A 26,957-nucleotide genomic window follows, 5' to 3' on the forward strand; every position below is an offset into this window, starting at 1 on the left:
CAACACCCAAACTAAGTTGAGAAAGAGAAGGGATTCTATTGAGACATCTTTTGGAAGCAAACACTCCAGAACAGTATACTTTTACAAGCCCGGTTTTTTGGTGGTGGTGTTCATGTTTTGGGTTTTTTTTTTCCTAACCACTGTGTTGTCACACGTTTCCCCTTTGCTGCACCAGTCCACACACATGTGCACAGGATTCCTGAACTCAAGCAAAACTCAGGAAAACCATCCACTTTGTTTGACTTCCTATCTCAGTCAGTAGAGTCTGAGTCTCTGTTCTTGTCACTAGAACTGCTTACATAATGTATGTTTCCTGAGAAACTAAAATAAAATTTTAAATGCTATGTAATTTAAAGTTCAAATCAGTTTTACCAAAGCTTACTAGACTTCATGGAAAAAGGTACCAATTCCCTTATTCCTCACAGTTGCTGGCAGTCTGAAGTACAACGGTTGGAGACTCGCCTTAAGGCTTCATGTGCTTCGAGGGCTCAGTAAATCTGTGGCATCTGTCTAACGTCAAAGTACCACAAAAATCAAAGGCAAAATAAAGGCAAAATACAAAGTAAAACTTGTTCATTTTATTTCATTATGCCAAACCTCTGTCACATTTTGATTTAGTGTAAAGGTCATCCATGCCTGTTTCATATATGAAGCCAAAACCAAAAGGCACAATTCTATTTTAATCCCAATTATAACTTTTGCTTCCAAGTGTATGATTAGGTTATTTTCCCCCAGGGCAAAGGGGTGGGGTTATTTAACAGGATAAAATAAAAGACTATTTTAGAAATACTACCCGTGGCAATATGTGCTTCCTAGATTCGATGAACCTCTACTCCGGCCACAGTAAAATAAAAGACATCTATGTACATCTCTTCAGTGTCTCGTCCTGGACAGTTCATTGGGTACAGCTTTGATTCCACTTCTTACCTTATTTTAGCTTCACTTTTCAAAACATACATCTCTGCCTTCAATTTCTATCACAGGGTGTATGCAAGCCGACATGTACATACATCCTCGGGGGCTGGACTTACTAAATAATGTTCAGTCAATTGTGTCATGTCTGCGGTTATTTAAGGAGAACTATTGTTGAGTTGTGGCAGGGAGAACTCCTGGATACGTTACAGAGGAGGAGGCCTCATCTGTAAGGAGCAGCCCAGATAACTTCATGCCTTATTTCCCTGTGTTTTTAAGTGCTAAGTACCTCTGTTAAAGCTAAGGTAAACGACATGTTTCCATTTTCTCATCTGGCCATTTCAAGGAATAGAATCTGTTGGCCTGAGTTTATCCACATTTCCCCCCCCCCCATACCATAGCATCCTTCTTAAAATGCTATTCTCTTTTTAGATTCCAAATGACAATGTTTAGCTTAAGTTCTCATAATCACATGGACATTTTAACACTTAGGCTTTTCAGTTCACTTTCACTTCTAAACATCTGTGACCTAAACAAAACAAATAATTAGCTATAGATGAGATGGGCTTGTGCTTTTCCAGGCTCGACCTCTGACCCGTTATCTGCCTATCCGGAAGGAAGACTTTGATTTGCGCAGCCACGTGGAGACTGCTGGCCACAATATTGATACCTGTTATCATGTGTCAATCACAGAGAAGACCTGCAGAGGATTCCTCATCAAAATGGGTGGAAAAATTAAAACTTGGAAAAAACGTTGGTTTGTTTTTGATCGGAACAAGCGCACCTTCTCTTATTATGCAGGTGGGTGATAAAAAAAATTTGAGTGATATATTCAAATCAGGAATTCTCTGTTAAAGAACAAAGGCAATGAAATTCAGAATAACTAATTAGAGTGATAAGTAATAGAATTAATGGCAATATTAGCTTGATAGATGTATATTATTTTCTATTCAGATTATATGGTCCACCTGATATGAATTTCCTCTAGAAATAATCAAAGTTATGTTATTTAAAAAGTGTGAGTTCGTCTATTCTAGTTCTGAAATAAGCTCAAGCCCAAATAAATATTAAATGGAATTTATTTTTTAGACCAAAATATTATCTTTTAAACCGTGAAATCAGAAAAAAAAGGTTTCTATTTATTTCTCTATGGTCATATGCTCTAAAGTCACACACAATTAGGCAGCTTAACTGACAGTCATTCAACTGTAGTTTATATACTAGAATGACAATTTCAGCACAGAGAGTGAAGCTTATCAGTGAACTAGTGAATAAGTAAGTATTTATTAAGTGACTGGAATATTTTTGAATTCTTTAAATGATGGATTATGAGAACGATACCCTACTGAATCTTCTATAAATACAGGAGTATTTGTGTAACCGGTTTACTTATTAAGAAGCCCCTTATTTACACGTAGATCACATATGAAATAGGTCCATTAGCAGCATAAGAATAGCTCTGCCCTCTTTTCAACTGCTGAGTAAGAGGAGAATCACACTAGAGGTTATGAAGAGACCCTGCCTTGGGGTGACTGTATCAGCATTTATGAGCATTGTTGGGAATTGTTACCAAGTGTATCAAGGCAATAAAAAATAACAGTCCAGTCATTGAATCTGTAGTGTGAGGTCAGGGTATGTTTATGAATAGGGGTGTGAGCAACCAAGAAGCATGTGGAAGAAAGGAAACAGTGGCAGTGGAGCCCCAGAATCGGGGTGAGGAAAGGGCAGGGGGTGCATGCCTTTCAGTTAGGGGCTCTTTGGGTGGGGTTCCAGTTGCTACAGGGGCGAGTGGCCTGAAGTAAATGGTCTACTAACCCTCACAGGTTGCCTCTCTTGGGCTTTCTGACCTTGGGTTTTATAAGAATCCAGAGACAGTCTCTTTAGTTGATACAATAGAAAAGATGCCTATGTAATAAATGCCAATTTAGTGTCTGCAAAATGCATAAACAAAACTTTGCTACATGCTAGTCTCCAAAGACAACCTCAGCCAGAATTTTCCAAAAATAAAATTTTAAAATAACTCAGACAAAACAGCTTCACTCTTTTCTGCTCCTCTTCTCTGGGATTTGTATTTCATTCTTAAGCTCGTATTTTTCAGATTCTTTCTCATATCTGAAGTCCCCTACAAACAAAAGTTTCCTTCCCCAGTTTTCTGCCTGCTTTGAAACACTGACAAGGTTTACTTTTATCTCCAGATTTTATTTTACCTCTGTTTCCAAAAAACAAAGTACTATTGTTTTCCCATGAATTCATTGTTGCAGGACCTTTTCCACCAAATGTTTGAGAGACACATTGACCTCCTCTTTCACAGAAACTGGTGGAAACCCACCGAACATGGTATTAATTAAAACAGAGTTTCCCTAGGAACTAAGTCTATATAATGAAAGTAAGTCTCTTCCCATCACAAAAGTTCTACCTTTTCTAACACTGTTAAGCCTGAAATATCCTTTCAGACTTTCTCCATTCCTTTTCAGGTATGTTTCAGTCTATATAGGTATTCTTTCTTCTTTAATACAGTTAGGACCAAATTATTCACTCTGTTCATACCTTTCTTCACACAACAGTATTTCAAGATCTTTCTCTTTGAGCACTTGCAGATTTACCTCAGTCTTTTCAGTGGCTGTGTAGACTGCAGTGCACGGCTGGTCTAGCATTAGATCAGTTCCCTTTTAAAGCTCCAGCAGATCTTTTGCAGCTTGTGCTCTAACGAACCCAAATACACGTGCACGTGCAGGAGTAGGTCTTGTACGATACAGTTTTAGAAGCAGAATTGCTGAGTAAGAATTCTGGCATTTTTCATTGTGTATGTTTGACCAAATTGACTTCCCACAAGAGACTTTCTCATTTGCATTTCCACCAACAGGGTATGATAGAGTCTCTTTCTCTGTATCCTCATCCATCATTTTGAGATTCTTTAATGTGCTTGCATGTGTTATCATTCCTGCAGAGTTTAAATTACAGAATGTCTCAAGAACATATTGGTGTTATTAGGCACCACAGAGTGATGCTGTTTGATTGGTGGTTTGGTTGTTTTTTGTTTTGTTTTATGCTCTGTTTGGTTTTTATGGCAAATCTGACGAAATCTTTGGAAGCGGTTTGGAAAATGCTGCACTGAAAGGACATTAAATTATTGACATGAAACTCTGTTGAGAACAGGATAAAATATCAAGTATACTAGACAAGAAATTTGATAGGAAAGAAACATAAGTAGAATCTTATTTTAAATTAGAAATCAAAAAACACACTTGTTACAAATTTCATTGCAACAGAGCTGCCTATTAATATTTTCATTACAACTACTATCTTGGAGAATGTGGGGAAATAATTTATCTTGATGTCAATGGTGTTTACACTTTGTGTGCTAACCTGACAGTCAGTATTCTGGGTTACCTTTTGACTGCTAATTTGTGAAGAGCCTTGAGTAAAGTCACTTAGTCTCTTTTGTTTAGGGTTGCTAATTCCAACCTTTTTTGTTTTTCTTTTTTCAGGATAGAGTGTGGCTAATGTACTAACCTAGGTTATCTTAATTCATCTTAGATAATTTAAATGCTAGATAAATATTTTAATGATGATAGTTATAATGAAATTATAACTTTTCCTGTCCATCAGTGGTGATAAAGTATTTGTTTTAACACTCATCTACCATTGCAGACAAGCATGAAGCTAAATTAAAAGGAGTAATATACTTTCAAGCCATTGAAGAAGTCTATTATGATCACCTCAAGAATGCTAATAAGGTAAACATTGAATTTCAGATTCCTACGATTTGAATGCATAATTAAGCAGGGGAAAAGGTATTTTTTTGAATTCTAATTAATTTCGATTTGTTATTCTGACATAATGGGTAGATATGATCAGAATGGTGCTGGAAAAGTAAACATGGAAGTAATTAGTGCAGCTGATCTTTTTGTGAAAAAATAAATCATGACAAAATGAGAAAATATTCTGGATATATTGGTTTGGGAGACGTTGCCAAGTAACTCTTTGCTAGGCTTCTAAGAAGGAGCTACTACCTACTTATGAGGAAGATCATAAGGAAACATCTTAGTAGGGCTAAGAACAACATTTATTGAGCTATTTTTAGAGCACCCACTATCAGCTAGATACCCTGCTGGAGCTTTTCAAGTAGCTGCTAAAACTACTGGTGAGCTCACTGTGAGAGTTCTTGTGCAGAAAGGCCAGAAATATGGTCAATCTTGAGAAAGGTGTTGAGGGCGAGGGAATAGGTTACATTAGAACAGAAGTAATAGCTACATAGAAGCCTTCACATATCTCTGTGTTATATTTAATGTTATAATTTCAAGATTTTATTTTATGTTCTTTTCCTTTTTTTTTTAGAGTCCTAATCCATTACTCACCTTTAGCGTCAAGACGCATGACAGAATCTACTATATGGTGGCCCCATCGCCAGAAGCCATGCGGATCTGGATGGATGTTATAGTTACTGGGGCGGAAGGTTACACTCACTTCTTGTTGTAGTGAACTAACGCAATAGTCCACTTCAGGGCAGACTGCAATAATTTCTTACAAGAATAAAGCCATATTCAACACCAGGTGGAAAGACCCAAGAGACCCATCCCTTTAACTACGGATACTCAGAACTGTTTTCATATAAACAGGAAGTCATTTGTAAAAGGGAAAGAAGGGATTTTAATTCAAAGCTTGAGCATAAATAACTCAAAGCTTGATCATAAATAGCAAAGAATTGAAGCACCTAGGAGAAAGAAAACACTATTTTCGTAAATAGCATCACTTATAGGAACATTTCTTATAAATTCTTTTTTATCAATTGTTGATTTTGGTGAAATAAACTAAACCGTTTACAAGTGTCTATATGTACTTGGAAAATATGAAATTATTTTAGCATCCAAATCATTGGCGTTGACTTTACTGGTAATCAACTGGCTTTTTTGAAAAAGGAGTATTTTGCTGAATGTTATTTTATAAATATAAGCAAATAAGGGCTTGGAAGGGAATATATTGTACGAGGAGTTTGGCCCTACTTTTAAAGTACTACACCAAAACCAAAGACTTGATACCACCTTTGTTTAACAGTAGTAGTTTCAAGTGATGAACTGCAGTTAGTGTTATTCTACATTTTAAAATGGTACTTTGATGCCAACAAGTGCCCAGGAAGTTGACTTTGAAGAATCACTACCAGCATAAGCTACTGTACATATATAGCAAACTACTCTTTGTAAAAGAAGAACAAAAAGCTGTGTGTTTTCGGAAGAAGCAGTCTTAGACATTCTGTCACATTGGGCAATTTAAAATAAAGAGAATACTTAGGAGCTATTTTGATGAAGACTTCTCCATTCCCAGTACTGAGAATAAAGGCAACCAGTAGCTGATTTTCTTTATATTATCTGATTTCTCCTTGTTGCAGCCTCACATGACACAACTATGAAATACAGCTGTTTTCACCAAAGAACAGACCAATTAAAATCCTTATTTACAGAAGTATTGTGATTCCATGAAAAGGCAAATGAAGTTCAACTTAATGTACTCTGTAATGTACTATTTTATTATGTATTTTCTTTACAATTAGCCTTTGTTTTTTAGAGTTAAATTAATTTTTGTTGAATGAAATGACTTCAGGAAAGTCCTTTTATAATGATTTTCAAATGCCATTTATCCTGGTTTGTCATGTTGTGTGCGTTTGTAAGTATGAATGTACTCTTTCTACACATTGGCAAAAGAATAGAAGCGGAAAATAATGACATCACTTACTAGTACAAGCGAAATGATTAGATTAGAAGTGTCTGTAAAATCTTTGTCAGGCCTGCCTGGGTACAATTTTTTTTTTTTTTTATTTGCAGTGGTTTGTATACATGTTGCCAATAATAAGATTTTGCAACTGGATGACACATGATTTTACTTGAACAGTGAAGGACAAAATCACAATTGCAGAAGACATTTTTATAATCTGTTTTTTCAGAGATCACCCCCTAAACCCTGTAATGAGAGTGAAATACAATTGCTAAACTTTTGTTGGTTAATGTAAAGATATAACTTTTCTGAACTGTACTTTACCCTCTTCATAGGATTGTAAAGATATTCTAATCAACTTTATGCCTTGCATGATATAGTAAACCTTTCCAATATGTGTGTTAAAATATGTTGAGTTTGGATTAAAATATTGACCAGATTTCACATTTGAAAATAAACTCATCTCTCATTAGGAAGTCACCCATTGGTTACATGACAGGGGATGGATTAATCAGCAAAAGTCCATTGTAGAATCGACATAAAGGTTGTTGTGTGCTAACACTATGACTTGTAGTTATAAACTGAAGTAATCAGAAATATCTCTGGACACATTCCTGTTGCTAACAAAATGAGATAACCCCTGAGAAACCTGACATCTTTTTGTCTAATTGCACAGATGCAATTACTACTGGGGATTGAAGGACTGTGTTTACCTATCCTTCTCTCTGATGGGGAAAAAATCATGCAGGTATGAAGTTAAAGTTCTAAGGCTTTACTTGGTGGGGACATCATTTGTTTCCCTGAACAAGGCAGCAGATTTCAGAGGAAGAAACTGCCCTCTACGGTATGTCCTTTCACACCTTTCAATGAAGGCAACATTGACAGTAGGTTAACGGAAACAAATTTGTCTACTTCAGGCCCATTGGTGTCAGTAAAAGCATCTTCACTTGACTCTAGCTACAATTTTTCCTGATTTGTTATACTGATGAAGGTGGATGGAGAAAATGGTCCATGGGTTTCCCTGCTTTTTTTGTGCAGTGCCTTTCCCACTATGAGAACAAGTAAGATTTTTTTTTTTCCTGCACATAAAATGAAAGAAGACCTGCAAAAATAAAGGGACAGAACAGGGACAGGAATGATTGGGAATATTTGCAAATATCCAGAACCATAGGGAGAAGTGTTTATTGTTAAGATACAAAGGATGCTGAAGTGATGTGCATTGGGCATCACCTTAGTGATTTTAGTCACTTTAGAGTCTACAACAGACTTAATGGAGAACTAGCAAAATAGCTCAGCAGCTTTTGGAGGAAGTTGCTAAATCAAGCAGCTGTCAAGGAGGTGTTTCTGGCAATACACCTCTCAAGAAAGAGATCTATTAAGTTTTTATTTATCCAGCTTTTCTGGTGTGTTCTAATAGGACAGGTTCTCAAGACTCCAAAGATAGGCTGGATTCACTGTATCCAGTATTAAACCAGCTACAGTAACTTTGAAATAGAAAACAAACAACAACAAAAAAACTAGTACTTACTTGTTGATGCTTGAGGCCTCCAAGAATTGCTTTGAAGGGTGTCAGAGCAGGAATCCAGAAAGCCTTGTACCACAGTTTATTCAACCATTTTTTTAAATTGGCCATTCCATTTTTTTCTTCTGTTTGCCTCTAAAAATGGTGCTCTAGTAGATAATATGCATCCTTATAAACTAGTATTTTCTATAGGATAGTCACAAATTGGGGCCATTGGGTCAAAGGGCATTGAAAATGATGCATAGTTTAAATTGCCATAGGTGGTCAGGTTACTTGACAAAAAGTTTGTCAGTATACCCTCCCACCAACCATACATGAGTGCCCATTGCCCAGCTTCCTTGCCGGAAAAAGGTTAAAAAGAACAATAGTTGTTCTTTTTAACTTTTGCCAATTTGATGGGTAGGAAAAATGGCATGGGTTATTTTTTTAATTCCAATTTTTCAGTTAGTGAGGTTGATCATCATGTTTACATATATGAACTGCCTATCACAGCTGTTGGCCAATTTTATTGGAATTATATATTTTTTCTTATCATTTCTAGGAGCAGGGTGAACAGAACTATTCCGGTTTTATTCTTCTGTTGAGACCGTTTATCTACTGGAATTTATTTTTGCGTATAGTATGAGACAGGGGTCAGAGTATTTCAACAGTCAGGCATACAAAGAGCTAAAACAAACTTTAAAAGGGCGAAGGAGCGGCGAATGTTCGATTCCACTCCAGGCGTTTATGCAAGCAGGATTAAGGTCAGATCTTCAAACCATTTCCGGTACAGGTCAAAACTGTCAGGGGGTGAGAACTACTTGTAACGCAGCAAGCCTAGCACTTTATGTTTCCGCTCCCTACTGTCATCGGGATGATGAGATGGTTTCCTATCTAGGAACGATGGGTGGGGTTCCTCTCCTCGCTTCTAGTCCTGGGGTATCTACCCACCGAGAAAGCAGCCTACAGAGGGCGCTCAAAACATCCCAAACTCACAGACCGCACCTCCCCGACAGAACAGCCCAACAGCAAAAGGCTGGGAAGAGCGACGACGCTCTGCGCATGTGCACTCTCCGGGGGTCGAAACTCGGACAGGCGCTGTTTACCAAGTTGCGTCTTCCAGAGGGCGGCGCATGCGCAAGCTCAGTTTCTGGGCGCTGTGCGTCTCTGTAGGTCGGCGCGGGGCGCAGGGGCCGTCGGGAAGATGGCGAGGGTGGGTCTGCCCTCTTGGGTACCTTGTCGCAGGTGGGGCTGGATGGCCGTCTCCTTCGGCTTCCACCGTGGGCTCAGCACGTTACTTGCACCGAAGGCCGAGCGGGCGCCACGGTGGCTCCCAGGTCAGTGTCCGAAAGGCTGGAGTAGGACTCGTACTTTCGAACATCCCGGATTCCGGCAGTTCCTGTGCCATGCGTTTTTGGCGCCCCGTTCAGAAATGCCCTTCCCCGGTTCTCAGTACCCCAGTTCTAGGCGCTTTTGACAATTCTGGTGAAGGCTGTGAGGAGAGCTCTGCCGGGCCCTGGGGTATTCTGGACAGCCCGGGCCGTTGGTGGTGTTACGCTCTGCAGTCTAAGGATCCTCTGCCCGCCTCCCCTTTGTTAAGCGCCAACATTAGGAAACATTCAGATGTGCATTTAATGCGTTTGATTATTAGTTGCTTTTGCTCTTCTTTGCTAGTTCTAAAGGGTTTACAGATCGTGACTGTTAAGATGCTTAGACCTGCCCTCCCTTGACTTGAGCGATTTTAAAGTATGAACATTTTCTTCGGAAAAGTATAAACGCCGTTATCAAGCCTAATTTCTAGTTTTTTGTTCTTTTTTTTTTTCCATGATCGAAGCCCAGTAAAAACCGTAGTCATTACTCTACAAAGGAAACTAGAATTTGGACGAAAAAATAGAGCCCCTGAATATTTCCGTTCCTTGTGCTTGATTCTTCTCCGTCCCACCCTACCTCCACTCCCAACTCCCATATATGTAGTCTGTCTTTCTGAATTATGTCTTTTTATTTTTTTGTTTTGTTGTGTTCACACCCTTGCCAGACAGCTGTCAGATGCATCGTGCTTGGAATGGGAATTGTCATGGCAAATACCCTTTGAGTTAAAAATTTTAAGCATATTATCAGTTTAACTTACATTTAATTGTACACAACCAAAAGGCTGTTATATATCTGTTTTTCTAGCAAAGTATAGTATGTCATTACATTAACTAGAATATGATACTCTTTTACTGTTTAGTAAACATTCATTGAACACTTATGCCCCAGGCTTTGAGCTAATTCTTACAGTACGAAGATCTTTCACGGATATAATGTTATAACTCACCAAGATTAAACAAATTGTAATTATCTCATGGAGAATTTCCTGTTGGAAAGTAATATGGAAGAGAGGATATGAAGGAAGTTTGGAGTGCTAAGGAAATGGGAAATGAAATTTTTGCTGCTGCAATCTGTCAACCAACATAACTGGCTCCTACTAGCCTTGTTTTTCACTAAAAGTTTTAAATTTGGCATATTTCACTATACATTGAAACTCTGAAACAGGATTACATATAAAAGGGATAGCTTTAAGGGCTTCAATTCAGTTTTTAAAAAAATCAACTTCTCAGATCCAAAATGAGGAAAACTTTATTAGCTTACATGGAAGAGAGTGAGAAGTTTTAATTAGCCACAATAAAGTAGAGAAAGGTTTCATGTAATAAAAAAGAGATTCCGTTGGTCCAGAAAAAGACTGTTAAGGGAGTACACAAGCCTAGTTTCTTTGGAAGAAGAAAGTGGGATTATAAATGACTTTTTTTTTTTAAATGTCTTTACATTTTTTAAGAGCAAGTATTGATTTTACAGTAGGGAAGGAACTTTAAAAATAATGAAATGGAACAATCTTGTAAGGTTTACCCATTGTGCCTTTGTACTTGAACTAAGATTTGTGTGTACCATTCACAGAAAACCAGGCCAACAAATAAAACACAGTGATTGGGAGTCCTATGAGAAATCTTTTTCCAAAAATGGTATTATCATGCACTTATTCAAGGTTACTTGTAAGGAAACTGCTCATTGAACCTGCCTCAGCAGATACGGAATCACGATTGGCTGTTACCATGGCCCATGATTTTATGGGTGGAGAGGGAATCAGTAATAAAAGGGGCACAGCACCTCTACCTTTGAAACAACTTCCCAAGGGCAGACCAAACTTGTTTCTCCCCCTCCCCACTAAAAAGTAGAGGATGTGAAATCCCTTAAACATTAAAAAAAATTTTAAAGAAGACAAATCTCACAAGAAAGGGCTAAAACTAGTGTAGGTAAATCTGAATGTTGATTGATACTATTTGGGACAGATGATATAGCAGCAACAGAAAAACATTTTTGGCAAGTCTCTGTGTCTTTTGTTGCCTTCAAATTTCCTTCTCATTGTGTATTTTGGAAGAATCCTGATTGGACCTTGCTCAGAGAAGACACTGATTGTGACATGATTTTAAAAGATACCATGCACAGACTTGTGACGTTAATACTTCACATCTGTATTTTTTTCTATTAAATGGAAATAGTATTTGACATCAATTTGATGAGTTAAGAAAGTTAAGATTAAAAATATGTATGGTTTTCGAAAAACTGTTTGCAAACTATGTTTTGTGTATTTTGTTTAGCTTGCAGACAAAAGACATCAATCTCTTTCCTTACTCGACCAGACCTTCCAAACCTGGCTTATAAGAGGCTAAAAGGCAAAAGTCCAGGAATTATCTTCATCCCTGGCTATATGTCTAATATGAATGGTACAAAAGCATTGGCGATTGAGGAGTTTTGCAAATCTCTAGGTCACGCCTATATAAGGTAGGAACAACACATTTTAGAGAAAATATTACTACCATTTACTATGGCAGTAGAGAATTACTTCTGCTCTAACCAACTGGAACAAATGTCAGCATTTTTATGGATTAATTTATTTTAATGGTCTGTAAACTTTCATCTTGTTATTTAGGGTTCTTGTAAAGTACAGCCTTTAAAAGGCCTTTTTTATAGGTCTTTGTGGGAAATTCCTTGTCAGTCCAGTGGTTAGGACTCCAAGCTCTTACTGCTGAGGGTCCAGGTTCAATCCGTGGTCTGGGAACTAAGATCCCACAAGCCACGCTGCCAAAACAAAACAAAAAACAAAAATAAATAAATAAAGGTCTTTGTGCCACACCAGCAATGGTGGCAGAAAAAAACTAGTGGTAACTTAGCTCTTTAGAAACAATATTCTAACATGACAACAAACCAGTATACTAATTGGCTTTTTTGTAATCTCGTAATTATATTGTGGTTTTCCTTTGGGGACTTAAGGACATTTATTTGACCACTGTTTATTTCCTTTTAAAATATGTAGTTTAAAATAATATATGTGTTTAAAATATTGTAAAATTAATATTGTATAATTCGCATTTCCACTGAGTTTCTTTTCTTTCACTTCTGTAGCCTGAATATGTATAAGCATAAATAAGGAGATGTGTTGTTTACTACTTGATTTCACAGTTCCTAATATTTCATACTGATAATTATTTTACTAAAATCATGTGTTTACATTGTTATTAGATTTGTTTACTTATAACAATCATTTATTTAGCGCCTGATTTGCCAGAAGAGATAGTATGGTTTAGTAAAAAGAACACTGGCCTGGAATTCAGGAAACATGGGCTCTAGAATTAATGCTAGCAATAACTGATGAGATGAGTCAGTTAATAAATGCTGGACCTATTTTCTTCATCATAAAAAGGAGGAGATTGGACGAAAGATAATTTCTGAATTCTTTTCTAGCACTAGCAACCTAAAAATCTATTTATCTAGTTTTTAGAAGAGTTTCACTAACATTCACTCAATAGGTCTAGAAAATACAGCTTTTAGAAATAAAATAAAAAATAATTAGAAATAAAAAATTTTTAAACTTTTAGAATTAAAAATAAGACTTTTATCTATTCAATATATTAGCAAAAATTATGTCAATTGTATGAATTTTGTCTTATTCCTGTTATCAAATTAACTGAATTATTTCATTTTCATGATCAGAACGCTGGAGTATTTTTTACAGGTAGACTTTCTAGCACTATACTGGTGCTGTGAAATATACAAAGAATTATAAAACATGGTCGTTGCCTGTAAGGATCTTTTAATCAGGGTGGGGAAATGCAAGATAAAATACATATGGGAAATTAGACAGAAATATTCATCAAAATGTGATTATGTCAAAGAGCCGGATACTAAATTGTATAAGGTGAGAGAAAACTAGGAGTCGAAGTAGATAGAAAAAACTTTATAAAGGAACACTGAAAAATAGTTAGGATTTGGGTAAGAAGGAAGAGCTATCCAGGAAGGGGAGGACTACCCTGAGCAAAACATGATGATATCAGAAAACTTGCCACCATTCTCCTGCTTTGTCCCCAAAAGAATTTGACTCAAGAAATCCCCATTTTATCAGTTCTCGAATTTAAATTGAGACTATGAGAGCTATATCCAGTTCCTAGCTCCCTACAGGACATATAAGGGGGTTTTCTGCATTTTGGATGCATATGAAATAAATTTTCTTTTTAAAGGTATATTAAGTAATGAGGATGAAATTATAATGTATACAGACAATTATGTGATACTGTATTAAAATGTAGCCTAAGTGTATCTTTATAAAACTTTATAAAGTATAGCCCTTCGTTACAATTTTTAATTTGATCAGGTTCCTTTTTATTTGCTTTCATCAAACTTCATTGCAATCTAATCACTATTAGCTACTGATTGCATTTTAACTTGTTATAAGAGATTTTATCTTCTATTTATACTCCCAGTTTCTCAGTTTACTTTTGTTGTGATTTTGTCTGTGAAACTTAGATCTTGAATGAGGAAATGGTTAGTTCTGTATATTACACAAGGAATAGTACATACGGTTCTGTGTAAATGGTTTTTTAATATCCTGCCACCATGCCTAAGATAAGATTGAGTCGGAGCTCAGGAACACATGGTTTTAGGGCTGGTCTTCTCTCATAATTATTTCTAATAAAATTTAAAATTTTACATTTGGGAATATGTTCCAGAGTATTGGGGCTGCTAAGACAGAATTGCATTACTGTGTTTAAAAGTTTTAAACTGCTGAATGTTTTTTAATTATCTTTGTCACTTGGTTAGGGTTCAGCAAGAATGAACTATATTGTCACCTGTTAGTATCACTGAATGTTTATATTTTCCTTTTTGAAGGCCCTCTACATCTGTTTTGCATTTTCACCATGTAGTTGGAAGGCAACTGTAAACAAAATACAGCAAGTAGAGATGTGTGATTGCCCACGGAGGGGGCTAGAGGAGAATTAGTTGGTGTCTTTCTCCCCTCTTCTCCCTGATCTGTCTTCTATATCCCCTGGATTGAGGAGAAATAATAACCGTGATTTAGACTTCAATAGCTGCCTTGTTACGCTATTTCCCTAGGATCCAAAACCACTTCACTTCATACCTAATTTTAATTTCTTTCTCCATCACTTTTATTTACTTATTTTTAAATTTTATTTTATTTATTTATTTGTGGCTGCATTGGGTCCTTGTTGCTGCACACAGGCTCTCTAGTTGCGGCGAGCGGGGGCCACTCCTTGTTGCAATTGGCAGGCTTCTCACTGTGGTGTTTTCTCTTGTGGAGCATGGGCTTTAGGTGCACAGGCTTCAGTAGTTGTGGCATGCGGGCTCAGTAGTTGTGGCTCGTGGGCTCTAGAGTGCAGGCTCAGCAGTTGTGGCACGCGGGCTTAGTTGCTCTGTGCCATGTGGGATCTTCCCGGATCAGGGATTGAACCCGTGTACCCTGCATTGGCAGGTGGACTCCCAATCACTGCACCACCAGGGAAGTCCCTCCATCACTTTTTAATCCCTTATCTCTAAGAAAATGAGTATACACTATATATCACATATATATTCTTCAAGTACACGAAAAACATTAGGATTTAATAGTTTTCACCAGATTTTAAGAATCTGAAAAATTTAAATAAAATAGTTCTTTATACTTTTACGTTCTACTTCTATTCATTTAATATGTATTATAGTACTCAGTGTGTGAGGTTCACATGCTAGCCACTATGGAGAATGCAGAAACAAAAATAAGATGGTGGTATTTCCCCTCTAGGATCTTTACAGTCTCATAGGAATGATGAGACACAAATACATAAGCTGTCTTGTAGAGCAGGATATAATAAAATGATTGTGACTAATAAAAGTGAATTCTATCCAAGTTTCATTAGGTAGAGGTTTTTTTTTTTTTTTTTCAGCTTGTCTGGGAAGTCTTTCCAGCAAAATTTCATTTGGACTAAGCTCTGAGAGGGCATATTAGTAATGAAGGTGATGGGAGAAGATATTCCACTTGAAGGAAATGGGTGAAGCGTAAAACAGAGACAGAAAACGTAGTCTTTTTTAGGAACAGCAAGTTGATCAGTTTGACTAAAGCAGTAGTTTCATCAGAAGAAATAAAAGGTCAATCTGAGATGACTAAAATACGTTCTTTAAAAACAGGCTAAAGCACTAAATTTTTATGTTATATATCACAGGAAGCCATTGAAATTAATGTCATATCAATACAATGTGTCAGACAAAACCTGACAGTATAAAGTAGGTCCATTTGGAGAAAGAACGACACAATGAGGAGGCTGCTGTGATAGGGTAGGTTTAAGATGAGAAAGACCTGCACCAAGACACCAGTCTTACCAAACTGAGGAGAAAGGGGTGCATGTGAGAAAAAATGAGGGAGTGAGGATAGTACAGGGCAGTCAGTGTTCTATACCCTGCGGAAAAACAAACTTGAAATAAAACCGTCTGCCCTTGAAGAACTGACATTCTAGTCAGAGACATATATTTAAAACTTGATTACAACACGCAATATGAAAAGTGTTAATTGAGGGCTTCCCTGGTGGCGCAGTGGTTGAGAGTCCGCCTGCCGATGCAGGGGACATGGGTTCATGCCCCGGTCCGGGAGGATCCCACATGCCGTGGAGCGGCTGGGCCCGTGAGCCATGGCCGCTGAGCCTGCGCATCCGGAGCCTGTGCTCCACAACGGGAGAGGCCACAGCAGTGAGAGGCCCACGTACCACATTAAAAAAAAAAAAAAAAAAGTGTTAATTGGGTACAAAGAAAGTGACCTACTACTACTAAACGACACATTCTGTCAAAGAAAGTTCCTCAAAGGAGGTGACATGACTTAAAGGATGACTAGGAGTTTGAATGGGGAAGGAAGGCTTTTTAGGCAGTGGAACAGCATGCAAAGTCTCAGTTAGGAAAGGGCTTATCCAGGAATTGGGAGTAGTTCAGTATGACTAGGGTTTAGGGCAGTCTGCCGGAGTGGTATGATACTTCATGATTTATTGAATTGAGACCTTGAAGGAGAGGTAAAGTTCACAGGTCAAACAGACTCTGAGCCTGGGGAACTAGGAAGTTGGAAGGAAAGAAAACCAAGAGGAGGAGCTAGTGATGATGAATTTGATTCTGGACTTCTCTTTTCCTTCTACTAACTGAGTAAACATAACACTTAGCACTTACCATGTGCAAGGGACTGATCTAGGCACTGGGAAAGCAGTGTGAACAAAACAATCTGCCCATATGGAGCTTCCATTCTAGTGTGGGAGTTAGACCACAAACCAATAATCAAATATGTATATTGTCAGGTAGCAATATTTGCTATAAAGAGAATAAAGCAGGGTAAGGAACTAGAGAATGATGAAAGAAGCACAACTTTAGGTTGAATGGTCAGAGAAGACTTACGGAGATGTAACATTTGAGCCAAAGGCCTAAATGAAGTGAGGGAGCAATCTGAGTGGATATCTGGAGTAGAGTAGTCCACGGGGAAGGAGAAGCTGTTGTAAAACTCCTGAGGCAGGAATGTGGGTGCTATATTCCATTAACTTCAAAAAGGAAAGTAAGGATACAACTGGGAGGGAGAGAGAACAGTAAGCAATGAGCTCAGAGAGGTAGTTAGGGGCTAGAGGATGGTAAGGACTTTGGATTTTACTTGAAGATTATACAAAGCCTTTGGAGGGTTTGTGCAAGACATGATTTTTGTTTTAAAAGGATCACTGACTACTGTGTGGGGAATAGACTTTGAGGGTGAAAAATGAAAATGGAGGTCTACTAGGAGACTGTTGCATTAGTTCAGTCAAGAGAGGATAGTGATTTGGACCAGGCTGGCAGCAGTGGAGGAGGTGCGAAAGTAAGTGGCTATGGGAGATCTTTGAAGGTTAAGACAGTAGGATTTGCTGAAATACATACTGACTTCCCAGTTTTACTTTAGTATATTTTAGACATTGTAATAATGATTAATGTGCTGTCTTCCTTAAAAATTAGAGAAGCAAATACATAGATATCTAAATATAGATACGTTTTCTTTTTCCAGGTTTGACTACTCAGGAGTTGGAAATTCAGATGGTACCTTAGAAGAATGCACAGTGGGAAAATGGAGAAAAGATGTTCTTTCTATAATTGATGACTTAGCTGAAGGACCACAGGTGACTACTTTTGTTAAATATGATGATAATTGTTGACTGCAACCTCATGACATTTGAGCTGTTTCTTTAGATGTGAAAATTTATTTAATATTTTAAATGTCTTAACAATCCATTTTTATATTTCAATATCAAATCAATCAGTTCTATTATTTTCACTTTCTCATAAAACGAAGGTAGCATTTTACTTTTCATTTTACAAATTTTATTTGTCTAGTTTATTCTCTATTATAAACCTAATACTTTAACAAAATGTAATCATAATCTTAATTTTACTTTGTGCCAAATATTAAAAGTCTGGGAGCCAATGAATATAGAGAAAGAAAGTATATACATTCTATGAAATTATTCACTGCCTTACAGAAAAGAAAAAGAAATTCCTCTTTAAAACTACATGTTTTTATTTTTAGATACTAGTTGGATCTAGCCTCGGTGGATGGCTTATGCTTCATGCTGCAGTCGCACGGCCACAAAAGGTTGTTGCTCTTATTGGTGTAGCGACAGCTGTGGATAGCCTAGTGACACAGTTTAATCAGCTTCCTGTTGAGGTAAGTCCCAGGCAACCTCCGTGTATCCCTCCTGTCGTTCTTTTGCTCCCTCTTTGAATTTTGTTCATGTGTCATCTGTCCTTTGACTTGTTACACTGGCCCATCTTTTGTCTTAACTGCCTTTTTGTATACCATTTCTTTGCCTTTAACTATTTGGTCTCCTGTTTAAGGTTTTCTTTTTTTCACAGTCACTTCAAATCATTTTGCCAAATATTTGAGCCACATGAATGAAATCACACTTTAAATTTCTTGTTTTAGCAACATTTTATTAACCACATTTGTTTATTTGAATCATACATCGTGATCTCTTTTTGGACCTCTTAGTCTTATTTTGTGGCTTCTGGGAAATAGTACCTATTCTATGACCATGTTAAGATGGCTAATCAATTATGAAACTATTTTTTTTTTTTAGCCTGAAAACCTCAGATCCTCTCTCAGAAGAGTTCTCTGAGCACACACTGTCAGTCATACACAGGAGATGAGACTTGCCATTCCTGGCCTAGATACTAAGTTAGCATTCTTTTTCTACTCCTAATTCTCACCTTTAAAAAAAGAAGGTGCTTTTCACCATTAGCATGTTCTTCAGTAACTCATGATAGAAATAAGGTTTCTGGAATAATTGGGAAGGGAATTAGTTTATTATACTTTGTTATTGGACATATGTTTAGGCACTTCAGTTGTCTGCAAGGATAAAAAAAAATGGTGGGTAATAGCTGTTTATTTTTGTGTATGTTGTTTTTTTGTTTTGCAATCAATTAAGTTCTCCTTGGGCATATGTTTCCTAGGGCTCTAAATTTCACTTGTGGGACTAAGACCCTAGCAGAAAGAAAAACAGTCCGGAGCAGTGGTTCAGAAAGTGCAGGCCCGAGGCCAGCAGCAACAGCATCACCTGAGAACTTGTAGAAATGGATATTCTTGAGCTTCACCAAGACCAGCTGAATCAGAAACTGGGAGTGGGGCCCAGTAATCTGTTTTAACCAAGCCCGCAGGGGAAGTGTGAGAACCACTGCTCTACAGAGTGGGGGAGCAGGAGGGGGAGGAAAAGCAAAAGAAGAAAAAAAGCCTGTGTGGTGTTGAATGGTAGAATGTCATTGAATTTGCCTCAAGTTCGGCATTGAATTCAGTGCCATGTACTCTCTGTTCTAAGTTTATTCTTAGTTCACATTGTTCTTTCCATTTCCTTAAGAATGGCATTGTCTGCATAGTCAGGTTCTTTATATGATTTCCTATCAGAGCTAAAATTACAAAGCTGATCTTCTTTGCACTTACCTCCTATTTCTGAATTGTTTTCACTTTCCTGATTGTTTCTTATACATGGTTGCTCCATGTCCTCATGCTGCTAATTTTTCCTACCATTGTATCCTTCTGCATGTAAACCTTAGACCCCTTACTCTGTTCTCTAACTCAATCATGCAGTGCTTCTCATGATAGGAAATTATTTCAAGAAGATGGCCTACTGGAAAAGAATTGATTAAACAATTTTGGGAGGTTATTGGTAAATGACAAGATCTGCGTACATTTATTTTTATGTGTGTGTATCCGTCACTCAGAGGGAAGATATGGTAGATACCCTGTAAGTGACTGAGAAGATCTATAGCCTGCAAATCAGGGTATATCTTTGCTAATCCTAAATCAGACCAGCAAAAATTCTTAAACAGAAACATGTTGACCCTTATTAACTTAAAAGCATGTGTAAAGAAAGAGCAGAGATACTAGGACCACTATCTCTTCTTCTCCACATAGACAGCCAGTACTAGCAGTGTCAAGGGAATGGAGGTGGAGGTTTTTACTGTCTTCTTTAGCCCTGAGAATGTTAAGACCCAGCATTACTCATTATGTAGGAACTTGACTTACCTCTTAACTAACTCTAATCATTGTCTGCTTCTTTGGACAGTAGAGGGCGTCAGGCAGGTTGCACAGCTGTTGGAGTCTAAGCTTCACAGCCACATTGCCTTGTTAGTTTCTTCTTGGTGTAGAAATTATGTATATTGTACATTTTCTCTGATTAATACTGTTTTTGCTATTTCTGTACTTTCTGAGGCTTTGGGACATATAAGATTTTGTTAAGTTTGTTCTTCAAATGGACAATATTCATTCAACTCAATAGCAGATAACAGAGCTAGTTGGGGTGGGCAATGATGCTTAAAATACAACTATTATTAATTATGTCTCAGTAATTAACATACTTCCCACTTCATCTAATAATCAATGAGACTAAGTTCTTATTACTGAAATTACCATTTCAGGAACAGTCATGAGTAGCTTGAAGGTAACTGAATATCATTTTTACTTTAAATATTTGATTCATGTGTTGCTTTAATGCAAAGTACCCCATGATACTAATATAGGTTCATATATTTTATAGTTTTTTTAGGCTTCCACTAATTTTAAATCATTTGGATATAGATACTTAGAAGTCTAGGTTTCAGATATACAGCTTTTTGACTGAATCAAATCTTTTTTGGAGTTTTATAAAAGACATTAAAATTCCTAAGTACACAGATTATATCATACATATTTTACTGTTTAAATTCATTTTTGCCTCTTTGTATTTGTAATAAGTCAACAATTTTAAATGTGGAAAAATCATAATGTTTTCATTGAAAATTTAAATACAAAATTTTTGAAATATATTGTATGTAGCTTTTCTTTCCTTATATTTTTCTTTATTTTTGATAAGATGTCCATCTGTTTTTCTAGACAGAAATGCCCTTCATATTATATGGTTGCAAGAGGCTTAAAGCTATTTACATCTTGATTTACTAGTTCAAGTTGTGATAATCTTTCCAAAGAATTTATTATATGCATATAAACCTTTATGTTCAAAGATGTTCATGGAAGTATTCAGCAGTGTGGGAATGGTCAAGTTAATTATCTTAGATGCATTATAGTGGACAATTATGCAGCCTTTAAAAACTTTTAATAGAATCTTTTAAACCCCAGAAATATATATATTGAATAAATAAACCAGCGCTGAAAACTGTATATGAATTGTAATAGCTAAGTGTTTTAAATATTGTATATATAAAAACCAAACACATATAGAAGAATACTGGAAGGAAATAAGCCAGAATAATAATGGTTGTTATATCCACGAAATAGGATTATGGTGATTTATTTATTTTCATGCTTTTTTTTTTAAAAAAAAAGGTAGAGTTTTTTGGTTTTGTTTTTAATAAATTTATTTATTTATTTATTTTTGGCTGCGTTGGGTCTTCATTGCTGTGTACCGGCTTTCTCTAGTTGCGGCGAACGGGGTCTGCTCTTCCCTGCAGTGCGTAGGCTTCTCATTGTTGTGGCTTCTCATTGCGGAGCACGGGCTCTAGGGCGCACGGGCTTAGTTGCTCCGCAGCATGTGGGATCTTCCCGGACCAGGGCTCAAACCGGTGTCTCCTGAACTGGCAGGCAGATTCTTAACCACTGCACCACCAAGGAAGCCCTGTTTTGTTTTTTATTTATTTAATTTATTTTTGGCTGCGTTGGGTCTCGTGTGAGCTTTCTCTAGTTAAGGCGAGTGGGGGCTACTCTTCTTGCGGCGTGTGTGCTTCTCATTGCCGTGGCTTCTCTTGTTGCGGAGCACAGGCTCTAGGCATGTGGGCTTCAGTAGTTGTGGCACGAGGGCTCAGTAGTTGTGGCTCATGGGCTCTAGAGCATAGGCTCAGTAGTTGTGGCACACGGGATTAGTTACTCCGCGGCATGTGAGATCTTCCTGGACCAGGGCTTGAGCCCGTGTCCCCTGCATTGGCAGGCGGATTCTTAACCACTGCACCACCAGGGAAGTCCCTTTTTATGCTTTTTATATTTTCCACATTTCTATAATGAGTATATGTTACTTTAACTAGAAAAATTGTTTAAGACAAATTATAATGTAAAAAATAGAAATTCTTCAAGAATCAAAGAATACCCAGCGTTTTATTTTAAGGGTAGAAATGATACCATGCTCAGTTTTCAGGAAGTATTTGGAAGACTTCTTTGTCATCCACAACAACAAACAAATTTTTTCTCATTCCATAGAACTCTAAAAGGCAAAAACTACATTTTTTTTAATATTCAGGATAAAATTGGGTGTGTATGGTTGCCCCAGAATAACCACTGTCTTATTTTTCTTTTTTAGCACTATGCTTTATTCTTCTCCTTCTCCCACCCCATCCCCATTTTAGTAACTTCTCGTATATGCACTTTTAGTTTCATGATTTTTAAATGTAAACAATTTTTATTCCTAAGATTTGGTTTTATGTAATATGAATGCCACCTGTACTGATTCCAAGAAATTATTGTACTTTTCTCCCCTTCATTTTCCCTTTCAAGTTGGAATGAAGCAATACCTGATTTTTAAGATGTTACACGTTAAAGTTAGTTAAATCTGTTTGAATCCTAGTTACAGCAGTTAACTACCTTTCAACTTTAAACATATGTATTACTCTAACTTCAATATCCTCTTTTGTAAAAATGAAATAAGAACAGATAGTATCAGGATCGTATGAGATACTGTGTGGAAAATACTTGTCACAGCTCCTTGCACATAGTAATTAATTACTGATAATTATCATCGTTATATTTTTATCTGTTTTCCCCTTCTTCAAAGACTGCTTTTCTTGAATTGTTTAAGACTATTGTATGTGTTAATATTGCATAAATACTTTTGTTTTCCTCATTTTTCCCAATAGGCAAAAAAGGAAATAGAGATGAAAGGTGTGTGGTCCATGCCATCAAAATACAGTGAAGAAGGATTTTATCGCGTTCAGTACAGTGTCATTAAAGAAGCAGAGCACTACTGCTTGTTACATAGTCCTATTCCTGTGAACTGCCCTATAAGATTGCTCCACGGCATGAAGGATGACATTGTACCATGGCATACGTCCATGCAGGTTGCTGACCGAGTAGTCAGCACAGATGTAGATGTCATCCTCCGAAAGAATAGTGATCACCGAATGAAGGAAAAAGCAGACATTCAACTGCTGGTTTACACTATTGATGACTTAATTGATAAGCTTTCAACTGTAGTTAACTAGAATCACAGTTTTAGTTGGAATGTAAAGTAATGGATCCAGAAGATGGAAGCTGGATAACAGATGAAGGACCCTGATATTTAGAAGGTTTGTTTCTCTTATCTCTACTTTGTAGATATCATGTGAGTATTTAATGGTGTATTTGCACAAGTGATTCAGATTGTGAAGAAAGTGCCAGCTGCTGTTTGAAAAATGTTCTCCTTCCTTCAATCCTTGATTTTTTTCATTAAAATATTTCCTATTTTTTTATTCAAGAGATGTTTACCTTCTAAAGCTTATGTTAACTGTGCCAGAATTGCTAATAAAACTTGATTTTTTTGTTTTTTGTTTGGTATCATTGTATATGGAGATTTGCAAAATTATTTCTGATTTTAAAATGCAGTTTACAAGATATAGGAAAATGTTTATTGAAATAAATCTAAAATGACTAGAGAAATGACTGAAGCATAATAAAGTTCAAAATAAAGCTATTACTTTATATATTATATTCTGCATGTTATATTTGAACTTAAAATCAAGGTTATTCTTTTTTAAGGTCTCAAAACTTTACAGATATATAAAGGATATATATCACTTTAAATTTTGGCCTATATGTCTTATCGTTAACTGGGGGAATTTCATCTTAAGCAATGATGTAATATTTTCATATTCAGATTTCATATTCCAAAGAAGAAATGAATCTATATTATCACCTACCTGCAGAAACATTCCTGTTTTATTAATATGTGTCTTAAGTACAAATAGCCAAGTGATTGCCATCTAAATCAGAGGGCTTTCTAAAATGTAGAGATAGTAAGAAAATATGAAAGGGAAATACAAAGTTCTTTTTTTTTTTGCGGTATGCGAGCCTCTCACTGTTGTGGCCTCTCCCGTTGCGGAGCACAGGCTCCGGACGCGCAGGCTCAGCGGCCATGGCTCACGGGCCCAGCCGCTCCGCTGCATGTGGGATCTTCCCGGACCGGGGCACGAACCCACGTCCCCTGCATCAGCAGGCGGACTCCCAACCACTGCGCCACCAGGGAAGCCCCAAAGTTCTTTTTTTAATAACTAAAATAAGCTTGTGCAGTAATCAACCTTGATATTGAATTGGTATCTTTTAGCTTTTAAGTTTGACTGGACTTTATTTAGCTTGCATGTGTCAAAAATTTCTTTAACTCATTAATAAGAGAACCAGCAAATGGTAAACCTGGTTCAAAGGACAATTGAAGAAACATTTGTAGGTTTTGAAGAATGTTGGGATAAAATTCCTGTACTGAAAAGAGTTAACATAGCAGATGACTGCTTCTCCTCAGAGAGACCTGCTTACAAAGTTCGCCCTTGGCTAGCATCTGGGAACTTGGATTTTAGGAGTGTCCCAGCATTCTGTTAGGGAACTGTTGATCAAAACCGCCAGCCTCGGCCAGACACAATGATAACCACTTGCCTGAGTTGTCTCACAACAGGAGGTCCCAATAAAGAACAAGGTGCTGCCACCGAAAACTAACCAGGAAAATTCGGGATGGGCCGAAAGGAGGAGGGAGGAGGTGATATGTCCTGCCTACCTCCCAGAAACCCTCACGCTGAAATCCATCTTGGCAGAGAGGTGCGTGTGCCACCAGGAAGGACCCTGAGTCAGAATGAGGCAACCTGGAAACTAATCCCATCACAGTAAAACCTATGGGGCTTCCCTGGTGACGCAGTGGTTGAGAGTCCGCCTGCCGATGCAGGGGACACGGGTTCGTGCCCCGGTCCGGGAAGATCCCACATGCCGCGGAGCGGCTAGGCCCGTGAGCCATGGCCGCTGAGCCAGCGCGTCCGGAGCCTGTGCTCCGCAACAGGAGAGGCCACAACAGTGAGAGGCCCGCTTACCGCAAAAAAACAAAACAAAAACCTATGACTGCGAGCCACGTGGCAGAGCAGTCCTCCTGGGTTCCCTTACCCTCCTGCACTCCACCCAGGTGCCCCTTTCCAGTAAAGTCTCTTGCTTTTTCAGCACGTGTGTCTCCTCGGACAATTCATTTCCGAGTGTCAGTCAAGAGCCCACTCTCGGGCCCTGCAAGGGGTCTGCCTTCCTGCAACAATTCCAGAACTGATCAGAGTGGCTCACTGTGCCTAAATTGTCTGTACAAACAATGTGGTTTGTACTGGGCAAATGCTCTCCTATGAGTCTGGAATTTTGGTAGGTGCCAAGCAGAGACTACCCAAGTGGCCAGCTCCCAATAAACACTGGGCACTGAGTGTCTGACAAGCTTCCCTGGTGGACATTTCACATGTGCTGTCACAATGCCTTGCTGGGGGAATTAAGCTCAACTTATGTGACTGTACTAGGAGAGGATTCTTAGAAGCTCATGCCTAGTTTCCCCAGACTTCACTTTGTGTGCCTTTTTCCTTTCCTGATTTTGCTTTGTATCTTTTCACTGTAATAAATCATAGCTGTGAGTCCTCCTAAAAAATTGTCAAACCTGGGGGTGGTCTTGGGGACCCCGACACAGATACAAAGCAGATTAATACCCTACAGGGCAATACAATATAATCTAGGAGGTATCTTTCATACCAAACAAAAATCATTTACAAACCAAAAATACATGAACCATCAGTGTGTCACACTGCCTGATGCTAGAATGGGTTATTAGAGGATGGCAGGGTGCCTCTTCTGGGGCCTAAGCTGCCCAGACACTGCTAGGCATGAGGATTAGAAAGATGAGGAAAGGGCCCTGCCCTTTAGAGCTTTCTAGGGTTAAACATAATTATAATAAAATGTGATAAATATGATTGGAGATACATAGTATTTCTGTAGAGGCAGTACATATAGTGGTTAAAGACAGACTTCAGAGCTTGGGTTTAAGTCCTGGCTCACCATTTACTAGCCCTGTGACTGAGCCATTTGCTTAACCTCCCTGAGGTTTCCTCATCTGTAAAATGTCATAATATAAACCTATTTAATAAAGTGTAAGGGTTAAGCACAACACGTTTAGAACAATGACACATGGGAGTCACTACCATTTCACTTGTTATATGCACAAAACACAGTCCAGTGAGAAATTGGAGGGCACAATTCTTGGGGATTTAGGAAGGAAAGTGGAGGCAAGGAAGTGAGTAGGTCTTCTGAAACTGAACTGGATTGGAACTTCCTAACCTCAAGATCCCAAATTGGAATGTTAGCTGTATGGTACCCATCAATAGCTAGGAAAAGGGAGGGGGAGGAAACTTGACTATCTAAAGGCATGAAAAGCTGTCTTAAAATTTAATCTAGCTTTGCAGAGGTTAGCATCATAAATACCAAATGAGTTTGAAGCAGTGGGATTTAGTGTATTCTAGTACATTGTTAATTCCTTTAGTGTGCTTTTCTATTTTTCTCCCAAAGCTCTTTTTTTTTTTTTTTTTTTCTAAAACCACTCCATGCCTTGTGTTCAGTGACATGGTAAATGCTTGAACAGCCAGCAGGCCCTCAGTGCCTATCCTCTGGAACCCCTGCACTGATTTAAAAGCAGCGACATGACCCCTCTAAACAATCTCAGTGCATGCAATGGAAGGGGATAAGGTCAATGCCAGTGGAGAGGAAGGCTAATGAGACCACAGAGTACATTTGCTTTTGCAGCATCTGTTGAGCTTACAGGTACTTCCAGACACAAATCTACGCAGTAGGCTGTTCTCTGAGCAGCCAATAGAAAGGTCTGTGAGGAGGAGAGAAGGAAAGGAGCTTTGGGCAAGGCTGAATTTTATAAAGCACAGAGATACAGAGCAAAGAGAACATTACTTGCGACATAACCATTCCCAAGGCAGTGCCCAAAGGGGATATGTCGACTTTTCATTACATTTTAAACTGTTA

At 37.8% G+C, this 26,957-nt stretch overlaps 2 protein-coding genes across 11 annotated transcripts in view; both read left to right on the plus strand.

Moving 5' to 3' along the window:
- PHLDB2 (pleckstrin homology like domain family B member 2) overlaps positions 1-7,107 on the plus strand; it is a 255,691-nt gene extending 248,584 nt beyond the window's left edge. For all 8 annotated transcript variants that reach the window (XM_082840592.1, XM_082840595.1, XM_082840597.1 and 5 more), the window contains 3 exons: positions 1,494-1,713; positions 4,564-4,649; positions 5,251-7,107. In XM_082840592.1, the coding sequence (XP_082696718.1) occupies positions 1,494-1,713; positions 4,564-4,649; positions 5,251-5,391 (447 nt within the window). In that variant the 3' untranslated portion in view covers positions 5,392-7,107. The remainder of the gene's footprint in view (positions 1-1,493; positions 1,714-4,563; positions 4,650-5,250) is intronic.
- Positions 7,108-9,306: 2,199 nt separating this feature from the next.
- ABHD10 (abhydrolase domain containing 10, depalmitoylase) lies at positions 9,307-23,623 on the plus strand. 3 transcript variants are annotated; one of them, XM_082839468.1, is made up of 5 exons: positions 9,307-9,459; positions 11,758-11,941; positions 17,484-17,595; positions 18,003-18,176; positions 22,808-23,623. In XM_082839468.1, the coding sequence occupies exons 1-5, from the start codon at positions 9,327-9,329 to the stop codon at positions 23,150-23,152; spliced, it is 948 nt and encodes a 315-aa protein (XP_082695594.1). In that variant the 5' UTR covers positions 9,307-9,326; the 3' UTR covers positions 23,153-23,623. The 3 variants fall into 3 exon arrangements, with proteins under 3 accessions (XP_082695594.1, XP_082695593.1, XP_082695592.1); XM_082839467.1 differs by having other exon boundaries at positions 18,003-18,140; XM_082839466.1 differs by lacking the exon at positions 22,808-23,623 and adding an exon at positions 18,926-18,993 and having other exon boundaries at positions 18,003-18,140.
- The last annotated feature ends 3,334 nt before the right edge of the window (positions 23,624-26,957 follow it).

This window comes from Leucopleurus acutus (genome assembly GCF_964270905.1).
Source record: "Leucopleurus acutus genome assembly, chromosome: 5".
NCBI lineage: Eukaryota > Metazoa > Chordata > Mammalia > Artiodactyla > Delphinidae > Leucopleurus > Leucopleurus acutus.

What these genes read in the sequence shown, in the direction of transcription:
- ABHD10 (XM_082839468.1), top strand. Translation starts at nt 9,327, where the DNA reads ATGGCGAGGGTGGGTCTGCCCTCTTGGGTACCTTGTCGCAGGTGGGGC. An exon ending in GGCGCCACGGTGGCTCCCAG is followed by an intron (nt 9,460 to 11,757) that starts GTCAGTGTCCGA and finishes TATTTTGTTTAG; the next exon opens with CTTGCAGACAAAAGACATCA. An exon ending in CTCCGTGTATCCCTCCTGTC is followed by an intron (nt 18,177 to 22,807) that starts GTTCTTTTGCTC and finishes TTTTCCCAATAG; the next exon opens with GCAAAAAAGGAAATAGAGAT.